Source organism: Actinia tenebrosa, unplaced genomic scaffold (assembly GCF_029948245.1).
Source record: "Actinia tenebrosa isolate PJP-AT-01 unplaced genomic scaffold, QUT_ActTen_1.0 PGA_scaffold0__85_contigs__length_37466705, whole genome shotgun sequence".
Classification (NCBI taxonomy): Eukaryota; Metazoa; Cnidaria; class Anthozoa; order Actiniaria; family Actiniidae; genus Actinia; species Actinia tenebrosa.
In genome coordinates, this window is record NW_028292569.1 from 19,902,302 (window position 1) to 19,926,306 (window position 24,005).

The 24,005-nt window shown below is 39.8% G+C and overlaps 3 protein-coding genes across 5 annotated transcripts; 1 reads left to right on the top strand and 2 right to left on the bottom strand.

Moving 5' to 3' along the window:
* Window positions 1-936: 936 nt before the first annotated feature.
* On the bottom strand, window positions 937-15,745 carry LOC116303660 (uncharacterized). Of its 3 annotated transcripts, XM_031713242.2 has the most exons (6): window positions 13,668-15,745; window positions 12,377-12,455; window positions 12,030-12,094; window positions 10,894-11,049; window positions 2,106-2,228; window positions 937-1,999 (listed from the first exon to the last, which is right to left on the bottom strand). In XM_031713242.2, the coding sequence occupies exons 1-6, from the start codon at window positions 15,675-15,677 to the stop codon at window positions 1,952-1,954; spliced, it is 2,481 nt and encodes an 826-aa protein (XP_031569102.2). In that variant the 5' UTR covers window positions 15,678-15,745; the 3' UTR covers window positions 937-1,951. The 3 variants fall into 3 exon arrangements, with proteins under 3 accessions (XP_031569102.2, XP_088891057.1, XP_088891051.1); XM_089034931.1 differs by lacking the exons at window positions 937-1,999; window positions 2,106-2,228 and adding an exon at window positions 9,836-10,115; XM_089034925.1 differs by lacking the exons at window positions 937-1,999; window positions 2,106-2,228 and adding an exon at window positions 9,836-10,184.
* LOC148913676 (uncharacterized) lies at window positions 2,846-9,727 on the bottom strand. Its single transcript, XM_089034870.1, has 2 exons — window positions 3,009-9,727; window positions 2,846-2,924 (listed from the first exon to the last, which is right to left on the bottom strand). Exon 1 carries the CDS (start codon window positions 9,725-9,727, stop codon window positions 3,251-3,253), a length of 6,477 nt encoding a protein of 2,158 aa, XP_088890996.1. The 3' UTR covers window positions 2,846-2,924; window positions 3,009-3,250.
* Window positions 15,746-15,965: 220 nt separating the features above from the next.
* Window positions 15,966-23,138, top strand: LOC116303670 (uncharacterized). The gene is made up of 8 exons (XM_031713251.2): window positions 15,966-16,036; window positions 16,113-16,178; window positions 18,060-18,206; window positions 18,967-19,039; window positions 19,115-19,207; window positions 20,447-20,475; window positions 21,366-21,441; window positions 22,275-23,138. Exons 1-8 carry the CDS (start codon window positions 15,967-15,969, stop codon window positions 22,357-22,359), a joined length of 639 nt encoding a protein of 212 aa, XP_031569111.1. The 5' UTR covers window position 15,966; the 3' UTR covers window positions 22,360-23,138.
* The last annotated feature ends 867 nt before the right edge of the window (window positions 23,139-24,005 follow it).

The following is a 24,005-nucleotide window of genomic DNA, read 5'->3' on the forward strand; positions in this document are numbered from 1 at the left end:
GTAGTTGGAATGCTGAAAAAGATTGAAATATGATGGAATCGACTGGGATGAATCGAAAAAGAAGATGGAATAGAAGAACGAGAAGAAGCAGATCAGAACAGAAATAAATATAAATTTTGATGTTGAAATATTATATTATTACTGCATAGGTTAACTATTACTTATTGATGAAATGAAATAAAAACAAAATAAGGTTTGCATGTCTACACCTCAGACTAACCATTTATCATTGTTAGTGTAAGGTGTAGAAACCGAGGGTGGACGTTCTCGACAGTCCCGCAAACCTCAAGCTGCAGATGGACCACAGGCGTTTTCCGTTGTTGCTGCAAGAGCCGCCATATTGAATTTCATTTGTTGAGTGTTTCTACGTGTTTGCGAGCGTGTTTCTGGGCTTTATCCCTAGCAGTTAGCGGTAAACCTGATGCTATTAGAGAGTTTTAGATTGACTTTTTTTTTTCCCCCGCAAACGGCAAACGTGACCACGTTTTCATAGTTTTCCTGTATTTTAATTTACCTCTTGCAAACCTTCTCACCAAGCGCAAATACTCTTTTGTTTTTCTACTACTTGGACTTTTTTGCGATTCTTTTTCAGTAATTTAAAAGAATTTTTTACTGGTCAACTGACGTTTCACGTTTGCCGTGAACGTAAATCTAAAACTCTCAATTGACATTAATTACCGAAATTCTCAGTAGCAAGCGCGCAACCGAGCAATTTGTCTTCGCGACAAAACAGGATTAAGGTGGTTTCCAGAATTGTCGGAAAACAGGTTTTTTTCAAGGGCACGTGCATATGGAATGTCATAGAAAAGCCTCGATTCACGTCCACTTCGTCGGGACGACAATTCTGCGCGTGCTATTCACATCTGTAAATGACCTATCGATAATGCCGGAAGAAAATTGATGTATTGTTTACTGATTTAAAGACGACGCAACGGCGGCAGATTCCATTTATGTTTAATTAAAAAATCACTGATATTCGCTTGTCAAGTAGTCTATGGTAATTCTCATAATATTTACATTCTAAAATTATCATTAAAACAAGTTGTCAAACATGATATATTTCTTAAATACTGTAGAATAAAAATCTCGGAACACTAAGTATAAGTCAGGGGAGGGCGATGATGGTAAGATAGTCAGCCGGATATACCACGAAAAGACAGTGAGTTGATCCGGTCATGGCAAAATTCATTTCGTAGACGCGTGAAGAAATGTCCGGCTGATCAGTGCTTCTACATATAGTGTGGGACCTCATTACACATACTATACATGACCAGATACTGGGTGGTCAGGCTGACCAGTGCTTCTACATATAGTGTAGGACCTCATTACACATACTATACATGACCAGATACTGGGTGGTCAGGTTGACCAGTGCTTCTACATATAGTGTAGGACCTCATTACACATACTATACATGACCAGATACTGGGTGGTCAGGCTGATCAGTGCTTCTACATATAGTGTGGGACCTCATTACACATACTATACATGACCAGATACTGGGTGGTCAGGCTGATCAGTGCTTCTACATATAGTGTAGGACCTCATTACACATACTATACATGACCAGATACTGGGTGGTCAGGCTGATCAATGCTTCTACATATAGTGTGGGACCTCATTACACATACTATACATGACCAGATACTAGGTGGTCAGGCTGATCAGTGCTTCTATATATAGTGTGGGACCTCATTACACATACTATACATGACCAGATAGAGGGTGGTCAGGCTGACCAGTGCTTCTACATATAGTGTGGAACCTCATTACACATACTATACATGACCAGATACTGGGTTGTCAGGCTGATCAATGCTTCTACATATAGTGTGGGACCTTATTACACATACTATACTTGACCAGATACTGGGTGGTCAAATTGATCAGTGCTAGTGTAGGACCTAGATGCCATGTGACTTGAATCAAAGTAGCATGAACTCTTGTTGATTTATCCAAGGCCAGGCATAGTGTAAGCCAGGTCATCAAGTATCTGTGTCTAGAAAATACAGAAAAAAACATGTAAATGTTATGTACACAACAACCAACAAGAATTTCAAGCTTACAGAACAAATAAATCCAGTTACGTTCCTCAAGATACTAACCTGTTTCTCCTTAGAAATACCAGAAATTCCTGGAATATGCGATGTCAAGAACGTCAAAGGACAAATAGCACATAAAATGGAATCCAAAAGGACTGACAAAGAACCATGGACCTCGGTTTCTTTCTGGGGAAAATATTTATAATAATCAATTTAAACAATTTCTGGATTACACTGTACAACACTGAGGGATTGCCTGGACAATACAAGACCCTGCACTCATACCTGTTCCATTAGACTGACCCCTATGACATAAAGGGATTGTCTGGATAATACAAGACACCACACCCATACCTGTGCCATTAGACAGTACCCTATGACATAAAGGGATTGTCTGGATAATACAAGACACCACACCCATACCTGTGCCATTAGACAGTACCCTATGACATAAAGGGATTGTCTGGATAATACAAGACACCACACCCATACCTGTGCCATTAGACAGTACCCTATGACATAAAGGGATTGTCTAGATAATACAAGACACCTAACCCATGCCTGTTCCATTAGACAGTACCCTATGACATAAAGGGATTGTCTGGATAATGCAAGACCCTGCACCCCTACCTGTGCCATTAGACTGACCCCTATGACATAAAGGGATTGTCTGGATAATGCAAGACACCACACCCATACCTGTGCCATTAGACTGACCCCTATGACATAAAGGGATTGTCTGGATAATACAAGACACCACACCCATTGTAGTCTCCAACTACATAAATAGTCGAGCCTTCGTACACATTGACTCCAACATACGTATTTATTAGCTCCAGCTTGACAATTGTTCGACAATTACACGGAAGATTGTACGATTCGCTACAACAAACAACTTATAATTAATAAGCTTCACAAAAAGGGGCAAATTAAAAAGGAAAAAGAAAAAAAAAGAAAACTACTTACAAGTTAATGATGCACGCTCGACTGATTCTTGATGTTAAATATTTATGGCGCCTGCGGGGCCTCTAGTCTGCGGAAATTCTTAATCTTACACGCTCCCCCGCCAAAGACTATTCTGGGTCTTTTCTGCCCATCTAAACACAATCATTTACTAAATTACTTAACACTTTTTAACGTCTCTTGTAACTTAATTATAAACAGTTCAAGTCTTGAATGCTTTCATTCCTTCGTGTTCACTTTTGTGGCTACTCTTTCTTCTGCGGACTGCTTCTTGCTTGGTCCTCGGCTTCAGTCTTGGTCTTCAATAATTCTTCTTCTAGCATACAAAGCTTTCGCACGTCTCGGCGGTACTCTCCATCGGCCGTCCTCACGATCACTTGTCTTACAACTCCGTCGTTATCCGGCATTGTCTGTTGAATCAATGCCTTTGGCCATTGACCTCTTGGGGTATTCTTGTCTGCTAAGAGGACTAAGTCGCCAACCTTGAAATTAGCTTTTTCTCGTAGCCATTTCTGTCGCTCTTGCAGCATCGGCAGGTATTCTTTTGTCCATCGCTGCCAGAACTCGTTTGCTAACAGGTGGGCGTGCTTCCATCTTGCTTTATATTTGTCGACATCCTTTATCTCGTCTGGGGGTAGGGATGTGTTCTTGCGGAGTAGCAATATGTGGTTTGGTGTGAGTGCCTCCAAATCTCGGGGATCACTTGAGACGTTCGTTATGGGTCTGTCATTCATGATCTTCTCTACTTCTGTTAAGAATGTGTGAAGCGTTTCATCATTTACAAGACGCTCTCCTAACATGGAGTGTAGAATTCTTCTGACTGATCGGATAAGACGTTCCCAAACGCCACCTTGGTGACTCGCTGCGGGAGGATTGAACTTCCACTGTACATCTCTTTGATTCAGCTCGTTCTGTATCCGATCTTGGTTCCACGTCTTCATTGCTTTGATGACGTCTAACTCTGCTCCCTTGAAATTAGTGCCGTTATCACTGTATATGATTCTTGGGGGTCCACGTCTACTAACGAAACGTATCACTGCGTTGATAAAACTATCAGTAGATAAGTCTTGTGCCACCTCGATGTGGACTGCTCTGTACCTTAGGCACGTGAATATGCAACCGTATCGCTTGTTCAAGGCAGGATCTCTCTTGGATCTTGTATTTGGTCCAATTTTGACGTACAGCGGTCCAAAGTAGTCTAAGCCGACTGCGGCAAACGGATAGACTAGTTCTTGTCCGTCCGAAGACGATCTCACTTCAGGTAGTGGAGCTGTAATCTGTTCTCCCATCCTAGCATTCTGACGCCTGCATTCGTGGCACTTGCGTAAGACTCTTCCAACCGACGACACTCCACTTATTATCCAAAAACGTTGTCGTATCTCGGCTAATACTTGATTGGTTCCAACGTGACCATTGCGATAGTGATAATGACGTATTATCAGCTCTGTTACTGGATGTTTTCCAGGCAAGATGATGGGATGCTTCGCATCATAGGACAGATGTGAACGATCTAATCTCCCTCCTACCCGAATCACTCCGTCTTCTAAAATTGGCTTCAGGTGGATGAATCGTTCTTTAACTTCCTTGCTCAAGATTCCTACTTCACTGTCTTGAGTATTTAAGAACGACTCCTTCTGGATGAATCTCGCGATTCTTCTCTCCGCTGTTTCAACTTCCGAAACTGACAAGGTCTCCTGACTGGGTCGCAAGCTCTTGGCGCTGTCGCGCTCAGCTTTACGCGGCCAAGCTTCAATCAACTTACGAACAGCTCTGATGAGCCATGCAACTGCTCTTCTTAGCCTGTTCCAGGTCGAGTACTTGCGAAACAGTGAGTCCCAAAAGTCCTTCTGCAGCGTCGTTGCTCCGACTGTCACTTTCTCCTTCTTAACTCCTTCATCCGTTTCTGACAATGTTGCCGATATCTCTGGTGGCTGTGGAGGCCATTCTTCTTCTTCCGTCCACAAAAACTCTGGTCCTTGTCTCCATATCTGCAGCTTTCTTGATTCTGTTGCCTTGATCCCTCTTGAAGCATAATCAGCTGGATTAAGCTCGGATCTTACGTGTTTCCACTGTTCTGGAACCGATTCTTGTCGAATAATGGCAACACGATTTGCGACGAAGGTGGTAAATCTTCTCACTTCGTTGAAGATGTATCTAAGAACGATAATAGAATCTGTCCAATAACTGACGTTGTCGATCCTGAGTCTTCTTTGCAACGCTCTGACAATCAACTTATTCATCTGAACAAGCAGGGTTGCGGCTGTAAGTTCCAGCTTGGGTACGGTCATTGTGCTCTTCAAAGGTCTAACACGAGACTTTCCCATCACAAAGCTACAATGAATCTGACCTCTTTCGTTTATCAGTCTCAGGTAGGAAACCGTTCCGTAACCATGTTCTTGTGAAGCGTCAGCAAAATGGTGGAGCTCCGCCCTCACTACAGTACCAAAGTTCTTTGGTTTGAAGCAACGTGGAATACTTAGATCTTTCAAACTTGCAAGTCCTTTTTTCCATTCTATCCAACTGGCAAGTATATCTGGTGGGAGATTCTCGTCCCAGTCATATCTCCTATGGCAAAGTTCTTGATTTATTTCTCTACCAGGTAGGAGAAGAGGGCTTGCAAACCCGAGGGGATCATAAATAGTTGCAACTGATGACAGGGCGCCCTTTCGATTCTCCGGATGTGCCTTGCTACTCGTAACTAAGTTAAAGGTATCTTGTTCTACGTCCCAGTGGATTCCCAGGGCTCTATCTACAGGTAGACTTTCTGACGCTAAATCTAAGTCCTTGATCGCTGGTGCGCGTTCCTCTACTGGATATTCTGACAAAACTTCGCGATGACTGGACATCCACTTTGTTAACTTGAATCCTCCTCTAGCTAGCAAGGTCTGTAACTGCTTGCTCACTCGTATAGCTCGATCAACATCAGCAAACGATTTCAACAAGTCGTCAACGTAAAAATCTTTATACACAGCATCGATGGTCTCTGGCATGAAGTCGTGCTCGTTGTCCTTTGCGGTTCTTCTCAGTGCATAACCAGCGATGCTCGGCGATGATGTTGCACCAAATATATGTACGAGCATTTGGTGAACTTTGGGTTCTTTAGTTAAATCTCCGTTTGGCCACCATAGGTAACACAATGCGCCGCGGTCCTCTGGCACTACGTGGACTTGATGAAACATTCTCTTAATATCTGCTGCCACAGCAACTTCGTTCACTCTGAATCTTAGGATTACTTCAATCAACGGACTTGTATTCTCTTGTCCTTGAAGTAACTGTTCATTCAACGAAGTACCTCCACTCTTGGCGGCGCAATCGAACACTACTCGCGGTTCCTCTGGTTTCCTTGGATGCCAAACTGCATGGTGAGGCAAGTACCATACTGGTTTCAGGTTATGGAGTTCCTCTTCCAGCACTTCCCTCGAAGAACCTTCACTTTTGTACTTTTCCATGACTTGATTGTACTTCTCTTTAAATTTTTCATCTTTCTGCATCCTTTTCTTCAACCATTCTAATCTCCTTTCCGCGGTCGCTCGGCTATCTGGAAGAATCGGGCGATCTTGACGAAATGGAAGTCTTAATTGATAATGTCCGTCAATTAACTTTACTGATTTGTCCATAATATCTTTCGCTCTGTGGTCTTCGATGGACATACCTTCATCTGCGTCATTATAAGAGTTCCCGAACTCGTCGTTATACATGCGTTCTATTTGAAGGTTTAGCTTCTCGTGTTCGGTGCTAGTAAGACTCACATTCACTTGACTTTCTGTAGATTCTACTATAGGTCCATAGACAGTCCAACCGAAGGGGGTTTTCACCGCAAAAGGCTCTCCCTTACCACCTTCTCTTCTATCCAGTTCTTTCTCTATAATATCTGGACGGTCGCTACCGATGAGGATGGTTACCCTTCTTCTGTCGATTTCTCTTAGGGTAAGATCTTTAAGGTGCGGCCATTTCTTTATTTCTTCATTGGTCGCCACATGCTTCGGCAGAACAGGAAGATGTCTCGTGGTCAGTACGTTCTCTAAACGGAAGTGTGCGTCTCCAGCCAAAGATTCTACTTTTAAGTCTATTTCATATCCGCATTTCCTTTCCTGCGAATTGACGGTAGACATCGTAAATCTTGCTTGCCTCTTGGTTTTGATCTCTAATTCGTCTATTAAGCTCTCCATACAGAGGGTTGCGTCCGAACCACTGTCAAAGAATGCATATGTGATGATCTGCTTGTCACTCTGAGGGGTGCTGACCTTGACAGGTACAACCTTGAAGCATACTTTCGGTCTGCAAACTTCTAGTGCGCTGACTGTGACGGGATCACTTGGCTCTACTGCTATAGCATTTGGGCAGACGGTCGAAGGCGTTGACTGACTAGTTGTCTTTACTGAGTTTGTTCTTTCCTGACTCCCTGATGTCGCCTCTCTTACTTGTACATTTCTTTCGACGCTCTTCCGAGTTGAATTGCTGTTGTCTTTCACGCAATCTCCTTCGCTGTCTTCGATGTGAATCAAGTAGTGATGCTCCTTACCGCATCCTGAGATTCTACACTTGAATCCCTTTGTACACGACTTGGCGCAGTGTCCTTCTTCAAGGCAGGCTCTGCAAAGACCGTGTTGCTTCACCGTCTTAAGACGATCTTTTAGAGAAGAACTTTTGAATTTCCAGCATCTCCAAACTCCGTGAGGTCCTGAACATTGTGGGCATTTGTGAGCGATCGCAGATGGGCATTGGCTCTGATCTCTTTGAACGGCTGCTAAGGTCGTGACTTTATATCTTTGGTCAGATCTTTCTTTCTTTGGATCTCTTCTTTCCTTTTCTGTCGTCGAGGAAGTCACCCTTAGTTCCTGTCCGTATCTGTTGTTAATTCTGTCCGCTGTATTCTTAACGAACTGGACGAAGTCTGCATACTCAGCTCTGCCCTTTATCTTGATAAGATCTCCAGCTTTGTCGGCCCATTTCCTCTTTAAGCCTTCGTCTGGCAGTTTTCTCATCAGCATGACTATGGTCTCTTCGTTGTCCAAGCGACTTGAATAACTGAAACCCATGTTAGTAAGCACTCTCCTTGCGTCTTCCAGCTTCCTCGCGAACTCCATCAGGCTGCTAGCGTCAGCTCTTCTGATCAGAATCTCTTTCAGTCTCCTGACGTGAGATTCAGCTACCATGTGCGGCTGTCCAAAGTTCTGATGTAGAGTTCGCCACGCTTGAACGTATCTTTCGCATACCGGGAGGTTCACGCAGCTTCTAATTGCTTCCTTCGCCTTTCCTACGCATTGTGCTAGTAAACGGGTAAGTCTCTGCGACTCGTCCGACACTTGACTTTCGATGTTATCCTTGAAATTCGTAACGAACTCTGCGTACTCCAGGGGGTCTCCACTAAACTTCATTAATTCCACTTTCGGTAGGGACGGACCTTGTTTGATTGCTTGCGCTATCGTCGTCCAAGCGTCTACCATGGAACTTTCTCTGGGTAGTGATGGAGGGGTATACGAGGGACGAAACTCTGTCGGCGTTGGATTTTGAACAGCTGGAACATACGGCGACGCCGATGCTCTCAGCGCCATCCCTTGGCTCACTTGCGGCGAGCTAGTGAGTTTCTCTGTAAGGGTAACGGGTGTCGACGCCATTTTCGGGCTCGTATAACAACAATTAGTATAAACACTGGGAATGGTGTGGTGACACGATGGAAGTAGATCAGGAACCTGCATGTGCGTACCTTTCATCGCGAATTCACTAGTCACTACAGGTACGAAAGTTTTCTTGGAATACTGGTCATCTCTTTTCAATGGGGATTGAGGCCGTGGGCGGCTGAACTGGGGCGTAATCTCAATGTGGTTCTCGCTTTCCCAACGGGAATGTTCAACGTTTTCTTCCGTAACGTATTGTTCTAGCATCAATTCTAGAGCAGCCTGCTTCGCCTGGGTTTCCGCGTCTATCAGATCGATTTTTCTGCTAAGTTCTGCCTTTTGCTTCTCTATCTGCTCCATTTGGCGATCTAAATCTTGTTTCTGCTTCAGCGCATTTACTCTAAGTCTCGCTTCTTCCATAAATTTCGTTTTCTCTTTTATACTAGACGAACTAGAAGCACGACTGAATCCAGATTCGGATGGGGACTTTGGTCTTTGCTTGTTGGCTCTCCACTCATTCAACAAGTTTTCTATCTGCCACTTCATGTCTCTCTGGTTTTCATAACTATCCATTAACAGTGTTCTCCTCTCTTCGTCATCTTCAATCTCCATACATATCTCGTGGGCATCGACAAACTTCCTGAACGCTTCATTGTACTTTTGGACACTATCTTCTAGTGTTACCACGTCGACTTCAGGGCTCTTCATCAATTCTTGTACTCTGTTCCAATTCTTCCTCAGCTCTCCAAGATATCCTGATCTACTACGTCTATACCGAATCGCTCGTTCGGCTCTGACTTCTTCTTCGCCAAATTTCTTTGGTTCTCTAACTCTCGAAGATCTTCTAACATCGGGCTCTCGTTGTTCAGCACCAAAACCAACTAAATCTTGCGTTAATGATGGCCATGTCACCTTTTTTCCACCATTCTCTACGCTTGGTTTTGCTGACATTGCTCCCTTAATTTCTTGGAATTTCTGGTTGGGCTCCCTGTGTCGCACGTGCGATTCTTCATGTACTTGCTCGTGGACTGATTTTACTCTCTCAAATCTCTCTCTTAAATCTTCACCAAATTCATCCAAATTTCTTCCATCCTGGTCGTACATCTTCTAGTTTAGATAATTTCGGCGATTTCGATAACCAAAGTCAATGATAAATGACATTAACTTCGAATGAATGTAGTCTCCAACTACATAAATAGTCGAGCCTTCGTACACATTGACTCCAACATACGTATTTATTAGCTCCAGCTTGACAATTGTTCGACAATTACACGGAAGATTGTACGATTCGCTACAACAAACAACTTATAATTAATAAGCTTCACAAAAAGGGGCAAATTAAAAAGGAAAAAGAAAAAAAAAGAAAACTACTTACAAGTTAATGATGCACGCTCGACTGATTCTTGATGTTAAATATTTATGGCGCCTGCGGGGCCTCTAGTCTGCGGAAATTCTTAATCTTACACCCATACCTGTGCCATTAGACAGTACCCTATGACATAAAGGGATTGTCTGGATAATACAAGACACCACACCCATACCTGTGCCATTAGACAGTACCCTATGACATAAAGGGATTGTCTAGATAATACAAGACACCTAACCCATGCCTGTTCCATTAGACTGACCCCTATGACATAAAGGGATTGTCTGGATAATACAAGGCACCACACCCATACCTGTGCCATTAGACTGTGCCCTATAACACTAAGGGATTGTCTGGATAATACCAGACACTGCACCCATACCTGTGCCATGAGACTGACCCCTATAACACCTAACCCATGCCTGTTCCATTAGACTGACGCCTATGACATAAAGGGATTGTCTGGATAATACAAGGCACCACACCCATACCTGTGCCATTAGACTGTGCCCTATAACACTAAGGGATTGTCTGGATAATACAAGACACTGCACCCATACCTGTGCCATGAGACTGACCCCTATAACACTAAGGGATTGTCTGGATAATACGAGACACCGCACCCATACCTGTGCCTTTAGACTAACCCCTATAACACTAAGGGATTGTCTGGATAATACGAGACACCGCACCCATACCTGTGCCTTTAGACTGACCCCTATAACACTAAGGGATTGTCTGGATAATACGAGACACCGCACCCATACCTGTGCCTTTAGACTGACCCCTATAACACTAAGGGATTGTCTGGATAATACGAGACACCGCACCCATACCTGTGCCCTTAGACTAACCCCTATTACACTAAGGGATTGTCGGATATTATGAGACACCACAGCCATACCTGTGCCATTAGACTGAGCCCTATAACACTAAGGGATTCCCCAAGTAGTTTGAGATGAGCTGCCATATCTAATGCATCTGGTCCAGGCTTTGCAGTTTCATCCTTGGGGACTGCCAAATAACTCTTTTTGATATCATCAGCTTTTGCTTTCCATTCCTGTAGGTGAAATTAATGGTTAGTCTCTTTCTGGTTGTTTACTGCTTACGCTATCCCTGCAGGCTTGATCACGAAAGAAAACTATTTAAGTCTATTTAAGTCAGGATTAGGAAGTCAGACAGGGTTGGTGAGGCGATGACTTCTTTCCCTCCTTTTGCACAAGTATTTAATATAAAATATGTTTGTAACTGAAAAATAAGTTTTGCAGAGACTTTCACTCAGGCTTATAAGATCTCTAACTTAACTTCTGTGAATTTGAGACCAAATGGTTGTCAACATTTCCCTGCCTTTTATGGGTTTTCTGTATCATTGATGTCAGGTACTTCACAATGGTCACCCCCCCTCCCCCCCACTCCCTTTCCCATTCTCCTTTATCTGCCCTTGGTACTGAATGGAGAGTGACAAAACACCTGCATATGAAATGCTTATATACAGTAGATGGTTTCAATAATTCACTGATGACTACTGATGATCTTAAGCAAAAAATCAACTTTAAAAGAATAAGTATGTTAGCACCACTTTTAAAATGAAAGCAAAAAATGTTATAGTTTCCAAGCAACATAGTAGCATATATTATATACTGTTTCAAAATACAATAGGCAGCATTCATTCATTCCTTCCTTCCTCCATAACACATATTGTCAATATTTGTCATTTTGTGGGTAGAAAAACCACAGGCAACCCAAGCTCACTACATTTATAATAGATTTAGAATATTTTTCTTAGTGATGGATGTTTTTTTCTTAAACACCCTTCAAAACTTGCTGAAACTGCATACAGAAGTTCAAAATAAACAAAATGACACAACAGGTTAGTCAAAAAAGTTTTATTCACGTTTTTGTAAATAAAATTTGGCATATTCTAAATCCCCATACATACATTCTCTTATAAATGTAGTGAGCTTGGGTTGCCTGTGGAAAAACATGGGATGTTTTTTCTCTAAATTAATGGTACAGTTGGTCATTCTCACTTTACAGTACCTGCTTAGTAGATTCTGGTAAGCTTTTCCAGGCTTCTCCTACTTTCTGACTTATCTGTGCAAACTCTGTTCCAAACCAAAATGGAAAAAAGTTTATTCAATAATTTGGAACTTCAAGGGTGGATCCAGGAAGGTGGATTGACAAGAATAAATGATGAGGCAAAACCTAAAAAGGATGCTATGTAATGCTTTTCTAATAACAGCCACCCCCCTTGAAATCATTCTGGATCCGCCACTGAACTTATATAAAGTACAGTGTACAATTGTCTTCAGATGTAAAGTTTGAATTTTGATCAACTTCATTTATTTGATTTGATTTTAAAAAAAGCTTTAATTTGATTGCCTTACCAAGACCAGGGTTAGCTTCATATATTCGAGATCTTTCTTTCTTACAGAATAGGAGATAGCCAGAGACTATTTTGCGTTTCTAGAATTAATAAAAATAATAAAAAACATATAGTTTTAATTACCTAAAAATAAAAACACATGTCAACACACACAAAAATTACCAAAACAAATTTTAAGTTAATTTCTGGATCCAAACCTGGGACAGCGAAAACATTACTCTGAGCTTGTGTGTGTTTGTTGGGAAGAATAGGGGGATCCCCACCTCACATAAACAAAATTACTAAGAGTAGAGTATTAAAAGCTTTCCTTCCCCTTTAGAATCCCACACTTCCATTTTATACATGTACTTTGCCACCCTATGAAAGGTTTTACATGTCATACTTGAAATGAAAAAAGAGTGAATATTTCAAATGAAAAATAAAATATACAAAAAACAGCCAAATATTTAACCCACCCTCTTGCTTACATACACCACTTACTTCCTTAAATATAAAAAAGTCAAATATTTAACCCACCGTATTGCTTACACACAGCACCTACTTCCTTAAAAAATAAAAAACAGTCAAATATTTAACCCATCCTATTGCTTACATACACCACTTACTTCCTTAAATATAAAAAACAGTCAAATATTTAACCCACCCTGTTTCTTACACACAGCACTTACTTCCTTAAATATAAAAAACAGTCAAATATTTAACCCACCCTGTTACTTACACACAGCACTTACTTCCTTAAATATAAAAAAGTCAAATATTTAACCCACCCTGTTGCTTACATACAGCACTTACTTCCTTAAATATAAAAAAGTCAAATATTTAACCCACCCTGTTGCTTACATACAGCACTTACTTCCTTAAATATAAAAAACAGTCAAATATTTAACCCACCCTGTTGCTTACATACAGCACTTACTTCCTTAAATATAAAACAGTCAAATATTTAACCTACCCTGCTGCTTACATCCTGCACTTACTTCCTTAAATATAAAACTGTCAAATATTTAATCCACCCTGTTGCTTACGTGTACATACAGCACTTACTTCCTTAAATATAAAACAGTCAAATATTTAACCTACCCTGTTGCTTACATACAGCACTTACTTCCTTAAATATGAAAAACAGTCAAATATTTAACCTACCCTGTTGCTTACATACAGCACTTACTTCCTTAAATATAAAACAGTCAAATATTTAACCTAACCTGTTGCTTACATACAGCACTTACTTCCTTAAATATGAAAAACAGTCAAATATTTAACCCACCCTCTTGCTTACATACTGCACTTACTTCCTTATCTGCTGATTTTGGAGATTCGCCAGCCTTAGCTTTCTTCTTAGGAGTGGTTTTGATAGGAGTTTCAGCTTTGTCATGAGCTTTATCTTCCTTTGCCTTCTCTTTAACATCTTTCATCGTAGTTATTTTTTGGGTGGTTTTCTTATCTTCATCTGTTAAAACTTTCACATCCTTCTTATTCTTCTTAATCACCACTTTAACATGTTCTTTTTCATCTGACCCAGTAGCTATTAGAGGTTTATCAGGTAATGGATTCTTAGATTTTTTCTTTTTTATTGCATTGTCCGCATCTTTATTTTTCTTAACTTCCTTTTCAACTGTTTTTTCAGCTCCTTGGAATTCAACACCTGGTGTGCTGCTTGACAGACCCTTAAATTTGATTGACAGTTTTTTCTTGTGTTTGTCTTCAGAGGTTGATCCTTCTAACTCAAGTGATAATTTTTGTTTCTTTATCTTAGTCTCACTACTACTTTCACTTTTGCTTTCTGAGGTGGAATGTTTGTGTTTATGTTTTTTATGAGAATGAGAGTGATGAGAATGGTGCGGTGCTTCGCCGTGTGGAAGGTGTACTTTCAGGATAATATGATGGTCTTCGTCCTTCACTTCACTATGTGGTTCATTCTTGTGCTTTGGCTTTGAGTGTTTTGAGGTCTTTTTTCCATGTTCACTAGCTGATGAACTCAAACTTGCTGTACTTTTCGTACCCTCAGAAGATACATGTGACAATCCACTTTGCTCAAATTCCAATTTTTTCTTTTTTGTTTTCTTTTTCACTGCTACCTGCTGTACACCAACCACATTAACCATGTCTTCACTGCTATCATTGGTTTTGCTCTTTGCAGTACGTTTTTTTGAATCGACCTTACTATCACTAGTTTTCTTTGCAGCTTTAGAAGACACTTTTTTTACCTTTTCTTTGGTTTCACTTCTCATTTCACTTTCTTTCTTATTTGTTTCACTCTTCTTTGGAACATCTGCAGTCACAATATTCTTAAGAACTGTGGGAGAATCTAATGCTTTCTTGGATTTCTTGGACTTCTTATTCTTCCCTCCATCAGAACCAGTGTCCTTGGAAGTCCATTTCATTTTGCTACTAACAGGCGAGGTACCAATTATATCAATTATTTCACCAGATGCAGAACTAGAATCACTATGACCTAAGCTCATCTTTTTGCTCTGTTTTGCTACATGGGGTTCCTGTGTCATGACATCCACATACAAGTCTCCTCCATCAAACAGGCTTTCTCCGAGTCTAGAGACAGGGCTTTCATCAATGAGGGTAAAGGTTTTCTTAGGCACAGGGGTCCTTGATGAAGTTCTTACTTTTGGTGAATACCAAGCCCCTAGTCCTTCATTCCCCTTCATGGCTTGCTGTGATTGCAGTTCTAAGGGACTATTATGCTGTATGCTGGGCTTTCCCTGTCCTGGCGTAGCAGTAGCGTTAGCCTTTCCACGTTTACTACTACTACCAGTCTTTTTAAACTTTGCTGACCCTTTTTGGAAGGTGCTATCTTTTGGCGAATCTCGTGAAACCCTAATTTCTGTGGCAACAGACATATTTTTCTCTTTCTTGTCATCAATTCCCCTAAAACTTGCGGTTTCAACGTAGTCTTCGTCAAACAATTTTGGTTTTGGAACTCGCGAGGACCTTCTTTTTGTAGAAGCTGATGAATCTTCATCATCAACAATGCCCAAAACATCATCTATACTTCTCCTTTCTCCTTGGTTTCGAGATATAGACTTTGATTCTTTTTTCTTTGGAATTTCACGTTCAGATCCCGGAGATCGCACACTTATGTCTGTATAATCATCATCGAATACCTTGGGTTTTGGAGCTCTTGATGATCTTCTTACAGACGACTCACCGTCCTGTGTCTTTGTTTGCTCAATGTATTCTTCAATTCTTGAACGTTTGGACAGTGATGACTTCAACGAGGGAGAATAATCACCACTCGTATCGTCTAAAGTATTTATGCTGCGCTTTAAAGGTCTTTTATGCGACATTTTAAGTTAATTCGAACCAAAACCAGCCGAAATACAAGCAAACAGAAGTGAATAAAATCAAAGATGGCGCCCAACAGAAAACACAGGTAGCCCAAAACAAGATTGTCCAGGAAATCAAATGAAATAAACTGCCATGACAAGTATTGGTTTGAAAAATCCTTTATCAATAGTATAACGTCATTGCTAAGACTGGAGAAGTAATCAAAAGGAAAATTCAAGCGGATAACAATTTTAATGCTAAAAAAATCAGAGCAAATATAACTGAGCCCACTCTATCCTAGCTCAGCGGATGATCAAACTACATCACAGGAAGCCCAACCACAGTTCTTCTCAGACTGCAATGGCGTCAGACGTAAAAAGTACTATTTATTTTACTTATTTTTTTCGCTTTTCGTGCCACTTTAGGTAATTTTTGATTGTCTTTGCTTTCTTTAGGTTTAATAGGAAGGCTAACTAACCAGAAAACTGATCAAAGAGTTGGATGCAAGAAATGCGGATACCGTAAGTCATGATGCATAATTGTCGTCATCTACTTTAGAACTGTTTTTGTTTATGTGCCTTTAATTTCTCTTATATTGAACAAACTTGCTTAGCTTTGATATAGATAATTTTCTCGCACAAATATATCGAAACTTTAAAAGGAAACTAACATTAAGCTTATGATCGACATATATGATCTTTATTACCGTTTGTTTTGAAGTTTGTTTGATTTATGAACCACGTGGTTGATTGAATACCGTATGTTCATCAAATAGGACGTTTGCATGATGGCATCATTGGACTCCTACTACCATAATGCTTCGCAAATTTTCTTTCTTATTTAAATTTGTATATTTCCCTCAAGAGAATAGTAAGATGATTGGTGCTAATTAACTGAACAAAATAAAGTGTGCAAGGGAGGTGAGTCTGGTATACCAAGCAGAGGTCAATGACACCATCATGCAAATGCTATGAAGAGTTTGGTTGTGCAGTGGTTAGCGCTTATGACTTTCACTTCAGAGGTCAGGGGTTCAAGCCCTGGCTGTGGGGTAAAATTCGTAAGGTGTAAATACCTTGGCTCTCTACCTTGGGGACTGTGAATTCCTTGTGGTTCGGATGACCTTGTTAATGTCCATTCTCCAATTTGGTATTTAAAAGAACCACTGAGGATGCAACAAACCCTGGCAGTGACCACCCTCAGTGCCAGCAAAGAGTTCAGATTGAGTCCCATAAAGGTTACTAGTGAATGAGACCCTTACACATTTTAATGTGTTATTAAAATAACCACAAATATTCATCACATAACCACAGCTAGTATACCAATGGAATGTTACCAGGTGCTGGATGGAAAGCAAAGCAAAGCAAACATCCTATTGATGTGTTTATATTTATCATTATGCATTTTACTCACTACATGTATCTCACTTCTGATTGGCCGAGAGCATTCAGCTAAACCCTAATATGTAACCTTGATATGATGAATGTATTTTCTGTAAGTTCTACTGTAAATAATGCACTTATCATTTCAAATTCACACAAGGTCACAATTTAGAGTGAAATAATACACTATTTTTTCAAAAGCAGAATTAAATCCAGGGGGTGGTGTACAGTCCCTTTTTCCAGGTGATAGGGGTAATTGGTGGTCCTTTTAGCATTGAAAATATTTCCTGTGTGAATCTGTTTAAGGGTTCCGACTCAAAAGTCAGTTTCAAACATGACTTTGTTTTAGGGACAATTGTTATCTATTTTCTTTACTAAACAAACATGAAAGAACAGAAGAAAATATGTTTCCCAGTCACTGATTGAATGGGTATCTGCAAAATTACTTTGAATCATTATATGGTTATATCTTTTAGGGGCCATAATTTACATGGCTTAAACAGCTCTAAATTTAAGCATACCTTTTTGGGGTCCTTTCCAAAACCAACAGCCAATCACCCCTACCACTTGGACAAAGAGAGTACCCGCTTCCCTGAATTAAATGCTTTTCACTCATTCCTAGTTTACAAAATGTATATTGTATTGCATTTAGTTTTCGTGTGATATCAAAAAATTATCAAGACCTCAACAGTTACTGTTTTATCCACCTCAGCCTATGGCTTCGGCAGACAACACAACCTCGGTCTTAAAAATTTACAATGTCATGCTCAAGTTACTCCTCATCTGATAATTGTATAATATTAATAGTAATGTAATATTAGCATAATTACACAAGTTGGCCTTGTTGCTGCTACTGACCATGGCCATTTCTGGAGCACATTTACATTGTATGCGAATACAACTTATGGGGTCTATTTAGACTTTAAATTCCTCTTTTGATTATGCATTTATAAGAGGTGTCCACATAAATTTTGTAATTAATATTCCGACACATTAATTAAGTTTCTCATCTCTCTCTTGCAGCTGGTCATTTGACATTTCAGTGTCGTAACTTTATCCAAACTGACCCCAAGAAGGATGTTATAGTGGATGTTAGTAGCACTTCAAGTGAAGACAGTAATGATGATGACATCTCTGTTTCTTCAACATCGTCTTTTTCATCTGAGTCAGGTCTGTGATCTATTTTTAGTTTGTTTTGCTAACAATCTATAGTAGAAGCAGAAAATATCTAAAACTTACCCAAGGGAGAGAATTGATGTTAGCCAAGCCCAAACATTCGCTTTAATTTCCAAGCCTCTTACTCAAGCTACTTGCTTGCTTTTTTCCCTTTGGCGATCTGAGATGGATGGGTTTCCTGTGGTGAAAACAAAGAAGGCTAAGGCGAGAGGGGAAGGTAAAGAAAAGAGTTAGTAGTATGCTAAAACCTGACAATGTGACCATTCTGCACATCTTGGTCAATGCTCAGCTGACACAGGAAGCCCAGTACAGAGCAAAGAAACGCCTGGGAGGAGACCACCCCTCATTCTACTCCTATCTGATGTTCTATGAAACATTAATGATAAAAGGGTAAATTTAACACTGAAAAGATTTAAAAACTTACTGACATTTGGGACACTAGTCCTTAGTCGGAGTCCTTCCCGATCTTTTACTCTGAAGAAGGACTAGCGTCCAAAATGTTAGTAAGTTTTTTAGTTTTTTATCTATTAATGGTGATAAATTTACCCTTTATCATTACTGTTTCATAAGAAACACCGATGCAGCTCACCCCAGTTTTTAGCTAGTTATCTCTTCTAAAGTTCTATGACTTACAAGTTAAAAATTAGAATTTATCTACCTCATTATTGCATAGCATAGTAAAACGGTTTCTAACAACTACAGTAAAGCCTTTACCTTCAATAATGGTGTCAGATTTTATTATTTTCTCCTGTAGATAAAGAAGTCTCACGCTCAAAATCAAAAAAGAAAAAGACAGTAACAAGAAAAAAAACAAAGAAACAAACAAGGTATTACAGATATATAGTTTTAAAAAAAGATTATTAGTAGACAGATAAACTGATGGTTTTATTCATAACTTCTAGACACGATTCAAGATCAGATTCTCTTGAAAAAGCATTAAGACAAAGAGATGTGCCACGAGAACACTCACCTTCAGCATCTCCCCCACCCAAAAGGTATGTCATGTGTTTTTACTAATTAGTACAGAGATTTGCACCAGAATGACCTTCACTGTGTACAATTTGCCCTCCTTGCAATTGTTTTTCCTAATAGAAGATGCAGAGCACAATTTGAGCAAAACATTTCAGTAGCATTGAAGGGAGACTAAGAAGTCAGGAGCGGATCTAGAATTGCTTCGGATGAGTGGGGTAGCACCAAAACCGGGAGTTGAATGGTCATTAGTCTTGGAGTTTGGCATTTCATGTTCAAAATTTGGGAGGAAAGGAAATTCAAACGGGGGGAGGGGGCTGGCAACCACCTCCACACAATGCATGACTCCACCTATAGATAGTGTCCAAAACTGCCGACGAGACGAGAAAGAGCACATCAAAATTAACAGGTTTCTGCAGTATGGCTCCGATTAGCTGAGTAACAGCTAAATCATAAGCAATCAAAAACATTAAAAATTACAAAGGAATGACAAGCGTCCCCAGTAACAATACATTTCTTGGTAATTTTTGAGATGTTTGGAAGGTTGCTACACAAAAGGTATCAAATCCAAAATTGTGAAAGTCCAGAAATTTACATATTTCGTTTTAACTAAATACATCATTATAATTCTAGACTAGCTTCTAAATTAACTTACTCCCTCCCCAGGGCTAGAACTAATTTTGGGAAGTTTAATATTAGATTTTTTTTTTTTGCTTAGTTCATACACCTCCTGATTTTTTCTTCTCTAATTTGCTTGAATCATATTAAATCATATATTAAATTTACTATTGTTTTATTTTGTTCTTCTTATGTTATTTGATATGCTTAAATTAATTTTGTCTTCTCTTGTCAGCTTGTAATTGTTATGTTTTTATATATATATATTATTATTCATTCTATCTATTATTATCCTAATAAGACCCAATTTATACTATTCTTAATGCAAATAGCAGCTGTCTATCTTGGTTAGCTACTACAGGTATTATAGAAAGCTTGTACCTTTAAATCTGTTTATTCTTATATTTTAAAATTACAATTGTAATTAGGGTACTAATAATTAAAATTAATTGATAACTAGGTTAAATCTAAAAACCTGTTTTTAAGCCTCAACTGGTTTCTAAAGTGGCCGATAAGCACCCCCCCCCCCCCCCCCCCAATGCTATTATTTTCTTACCAAATGGGAAATTAAGATCCCAGTAACAGTCCACTGTCTAGCATACATGTACAATGTATGATGACAAATTCCTATGGAATTTCTTATTTAGGTCAAGGCGCTATGATGATTCTGACTCAGGTGAGTTCAAGTAGAGCCATTGACCTTTCTTCAATAAGCATGGTTTGCCTGCTCCTGGTTTTTTCATCTGTTGCATGGGTGGATCTAGCATTTTAAGTTTCAGGGTTGTGATGAGAGATTGGCTTGAGGGGTCTAGGAATCTGGATCACATCCTGGAATGGAATTTAGATCACCTACTCCGAATCGAATATTCATGGATCAAGGAATTATTTTTTGGAGGGAATCGGAGCATCAATGTTATGTTTCAGAATTCCTATGCCCAAATTTTTGGGGTCAGGGATCAAAATTTAGTGTACAAATACTGTATTTAGCGTGAAAAAATCTATGGTCACGACTCTATAAATTTACTTTTTGCTCTCAGTAACAAATTGCAAATTTAGAAAATCCTGGTGGTAAGGGAGAGATTGGGGAGGGGTTGTATCTACCTCTTATACATCTCGTATCCACCTACATTGTATTTTATCACTATATTATCTTTTCACATACTTATTTAAACACTTATATATATTTACATTTTGGAAAAATGTTAATGTACTGATCAGTTGAATACTCCTAATAAAATCTTTCGGTCGGTCGGTCGGTCGGTCGGTCGGTCGGTCTGTCTGCCTGTCCGTCTGTCCGTCTGTCTGTCTGTCTGTCTGTTTGTTTGTTTGTCTGTCTTGTATACTGTATCCTCTTTACAGTGGTTTCATATGTTAGTCATGTTTAAGCACAGTAACCGTGATGCAAAGTTAGTTGCATGACAAGAGTTTCCATTTCCTCTAGAAGAAATGCTATATTGTTTTGTGCAGTAGCCAGCCTAACATTGCTGTACCACTCTAGTTTTCAACCTTTCTCAGAAAGGGTTAGCTGGTATGCATGTGACAAATTTTTCTTTCTTCTATCTAAAGATTCAGATTCTGATGACGAAAGGCGAGAGGAAAAATCTAGAAGCAGTCGATCAAAGCACAAGCATAAACACCACAAGTAAGTAACCTTGATGCTAACCGTAGATGAACTTTCTTTTCCATTCACGGTGAAGTATAAAATGAACACTAAAACAGAAAAGACAGGGCTTTTATCGCGGTTGTAAATTATGGTTGCAGCTCTTAAGATCAAGTTTGGATAACAATTTTTTGTTTCGCTACTAAATTTTGAGAGAATGAAAAACATAATAACCCTGGGGTCAAGAGCAGTGGGGGATCCTGGGTTATCCCATCATGCATTGTAAGGCCCTGGCTAAACGAGGAATATGTTTCCAGAAACATGTTTTCTTAAATGTTTCTAAAGGTGGCAAGACATCGGAAAACATGTTTACTCAATATCGGTTAGCGCATGCGCACTTTCAAGAAAGAGCTAGCGTTGCTAAGTAACGAACTTTTAGAATGTTGACTTTCGTGGCTAAACGAGGAAACATTTGTTTCCATGCGTCTTGGAAGTATGAATTGTTTCTGCCGCACAGCAGAAACATTTTTGCGTCTTGGAAGCAAAATTTGTTGCACGTAGCAATGTTTCACATGGCTAAACTTGAAATCATCGGGGAACATGCGCGCGGTAAACATGTTTCTGGAACCTTGTTTCCTCGTTTAGCCAGGGCCTAAGTATTTTATGACAATTTCCATGCAATTTTGTTCAAACTTTTTAAAAAATCCATTCTTATTTTGTGCTTTTCCTTGACACATTCAATGCGTTAGTCAAGTTAATGGTCTGCGTTGTGCTCTTACTTAAATGACAGTAAATAGGTTTTTAAAGTGTTTCCAAAGGATGTTTACCCTTGTCCTGGGATAGTGAGTAACTCTTCTCTGTGTGTGTATTGACAGGAAAACTAAAAAACACGATCGGCCAGACCGACACAGCAAAAAGAAGAAGACAGAAAAAAAGAAACACAAGAAAAAGGATAAATAATAAACTATCATTCAAGGAATACGGTCGAGACAAATCAAGATTTCTTGATTCACACTGTATTTCGTCCACCATTTTAAATATATTTTATTTTAAACTTCAAATTCAAAATAAACTGTATCTAGCGCGCTGGCTGGATTCTACTATCCATGAGTTTCCATTCTTAACCACTTGCACGAAACTACGTCGTTTCATTTATTCTCAGGATGTCGGTGGAGTTCTGCAACTTTTATTTAAGTTTTAATTTTTTTCGAATTTCAACTATCAAAGTTTTACCGCCCTTTTGCATTGAAACGCAGCCACCCCAGACAAAAATCGCAACGTGCACATTGCAACTGCCTTCAATCAAACACGTTGACGTCATTTACACGCATTTGGATCAGCCCGGATAGGCCCGGTGAGTGTGGCGCATAATACTTGTAAACAATCGACAAGTTTTGGCGCCTTTTGAATCACACACGCGTGTAAATGACGTCAACGTCAACGACGTTTGATTGACGGCAGTCTATTGGAAAGTGCACGTTGCGACTTTCGTCTGGGGTGGCCGCGTAGCAATGCAAATGGCGGTAAAAGGCCATAACATGCATGGCATTTGCAACAGGTGCTGTAACATTTTCCCCCCTTTGTATCATATAATATTGACAAATTTTTAATTCGACTTATTTTTTTATATACCATGACTGCTTCATATCTCCCATTTACCTTTGATAGCTTTATATTGTCCAACAATCTGTATGAAACCTATACATACATAACAAATAAATAAACTTATCATGATAATATATATGTGAAGATATATAATAGGGGTGCACGTACTGATTATAAGGGGATGAGCTCTGTCCTCTTTTGCCTCTTCCAACATGTACGTTCTTTCCATCTCTGATCTCCCCAGTCCCTTACCTCGAAAGCTGTCAAATACCTAAAACTGAGCATAATAAGCCTCTACCAGCCTCCTACTGACGCTGAACAACTGTTGGATAATTGGTGATAATTAACTGAACGAAAGAGTCCGGTAGTCGAGGTCCATGACGGCATAATGCAAACGTCCTATATAAGATTAAATATAGAGAAAAGGTAGTGTCGTGTTGTACGAATGGACAGGGAGATTCAATTCAAATTCGAATTCCGATATGCCAATTCATTGGGCTAGTAGCGTGCCCTATACGATAGCCGATAGCATATATTATATCATTATTTTTGTGGATAAAATAATGAAGCATTGTTTTAAATATGACAAAAATTGGAAAGCTTCCCAGCGAATTCATTCCTGGCTGTGTAGGTTTAGGGTTGGGATAGGTATTGTAATATCGGTTGGTGCCAAGGGTGCCCAGTTCGCCGGAATCTTGCCCGACATTGGATTTTTTTCCTAAGTGAGGAGAACCAAAATTTTCGAAAAGTTTCACTCGCGTGTTCGGAAACCTATGACGTCAGTATGACGTGCTTGGTTAACCCGTACATCACGATGCTACCAGAGAAAACCACAAGTTATCTAGATCAAGCGCAGTGACCGTCTTCTCATACATTGATAGCTGAATTAATCCAAGGCTGCATGTTTTCGGTGTTAAGGACGAGGACTAGGACAACACTAAGAGGAGAGAGAGAGAGAAGTGTGTGTTCTAATCTGCTGCTTGGAGACTGGGCAAAACGTT

Bases quoted from the DNA above. Each gene is read 5' to 3' on its own strand.
- LOC148913676 (XM_089034870.1), bottom strand. From the start codon at position 9,727: ATGTACGACCAGGATGGAAGAAATTTGGATGAATTTGGTGAAGATTTA.
- LOC116303660 (XM_031713242.2), bottom strand. From the start codon at position 15,677: ATGTCGCATAAAAGACCTTTAAAGCGCAGCATAAATACTTTAGACGAT. The intron at 12,456-13,667 runs GTAAGTGCAGTA...TATTAATTCTAG, and splicing joins CAAAATCAGCAGATAAGGAA to AAACGCAAAATAGTCTCTGG. The intron at 2,229-10,893 runs GTATGGCTGTGG...TATTTTCCCCAG, and splicing joins GGCTCAGTCTAATGGCACAG to AAAGAAACCGAGGTCCATGG.
- LOC116303670 (XM_031713251.2), top strand. From the start codon at position 15,967: ATGATCAAACTACATCACAGGAAGCCCAACCACAGTTCTTCTCAGACT. The intron at 16,179-18,059 runs GTAAGTCATGAT...TCTCTCTTGCAG, and splicing joins ATGCAAGAAATGCGGATACC to CTGGTCATTTGACATTTCAG. The intron at 19,040-19,114 runs GTATTACAGATA...CATAACTTCTAG, and splicing joins AAAACAAAGAAACAAACAAG to ACACGATTCAAGATCAGATT.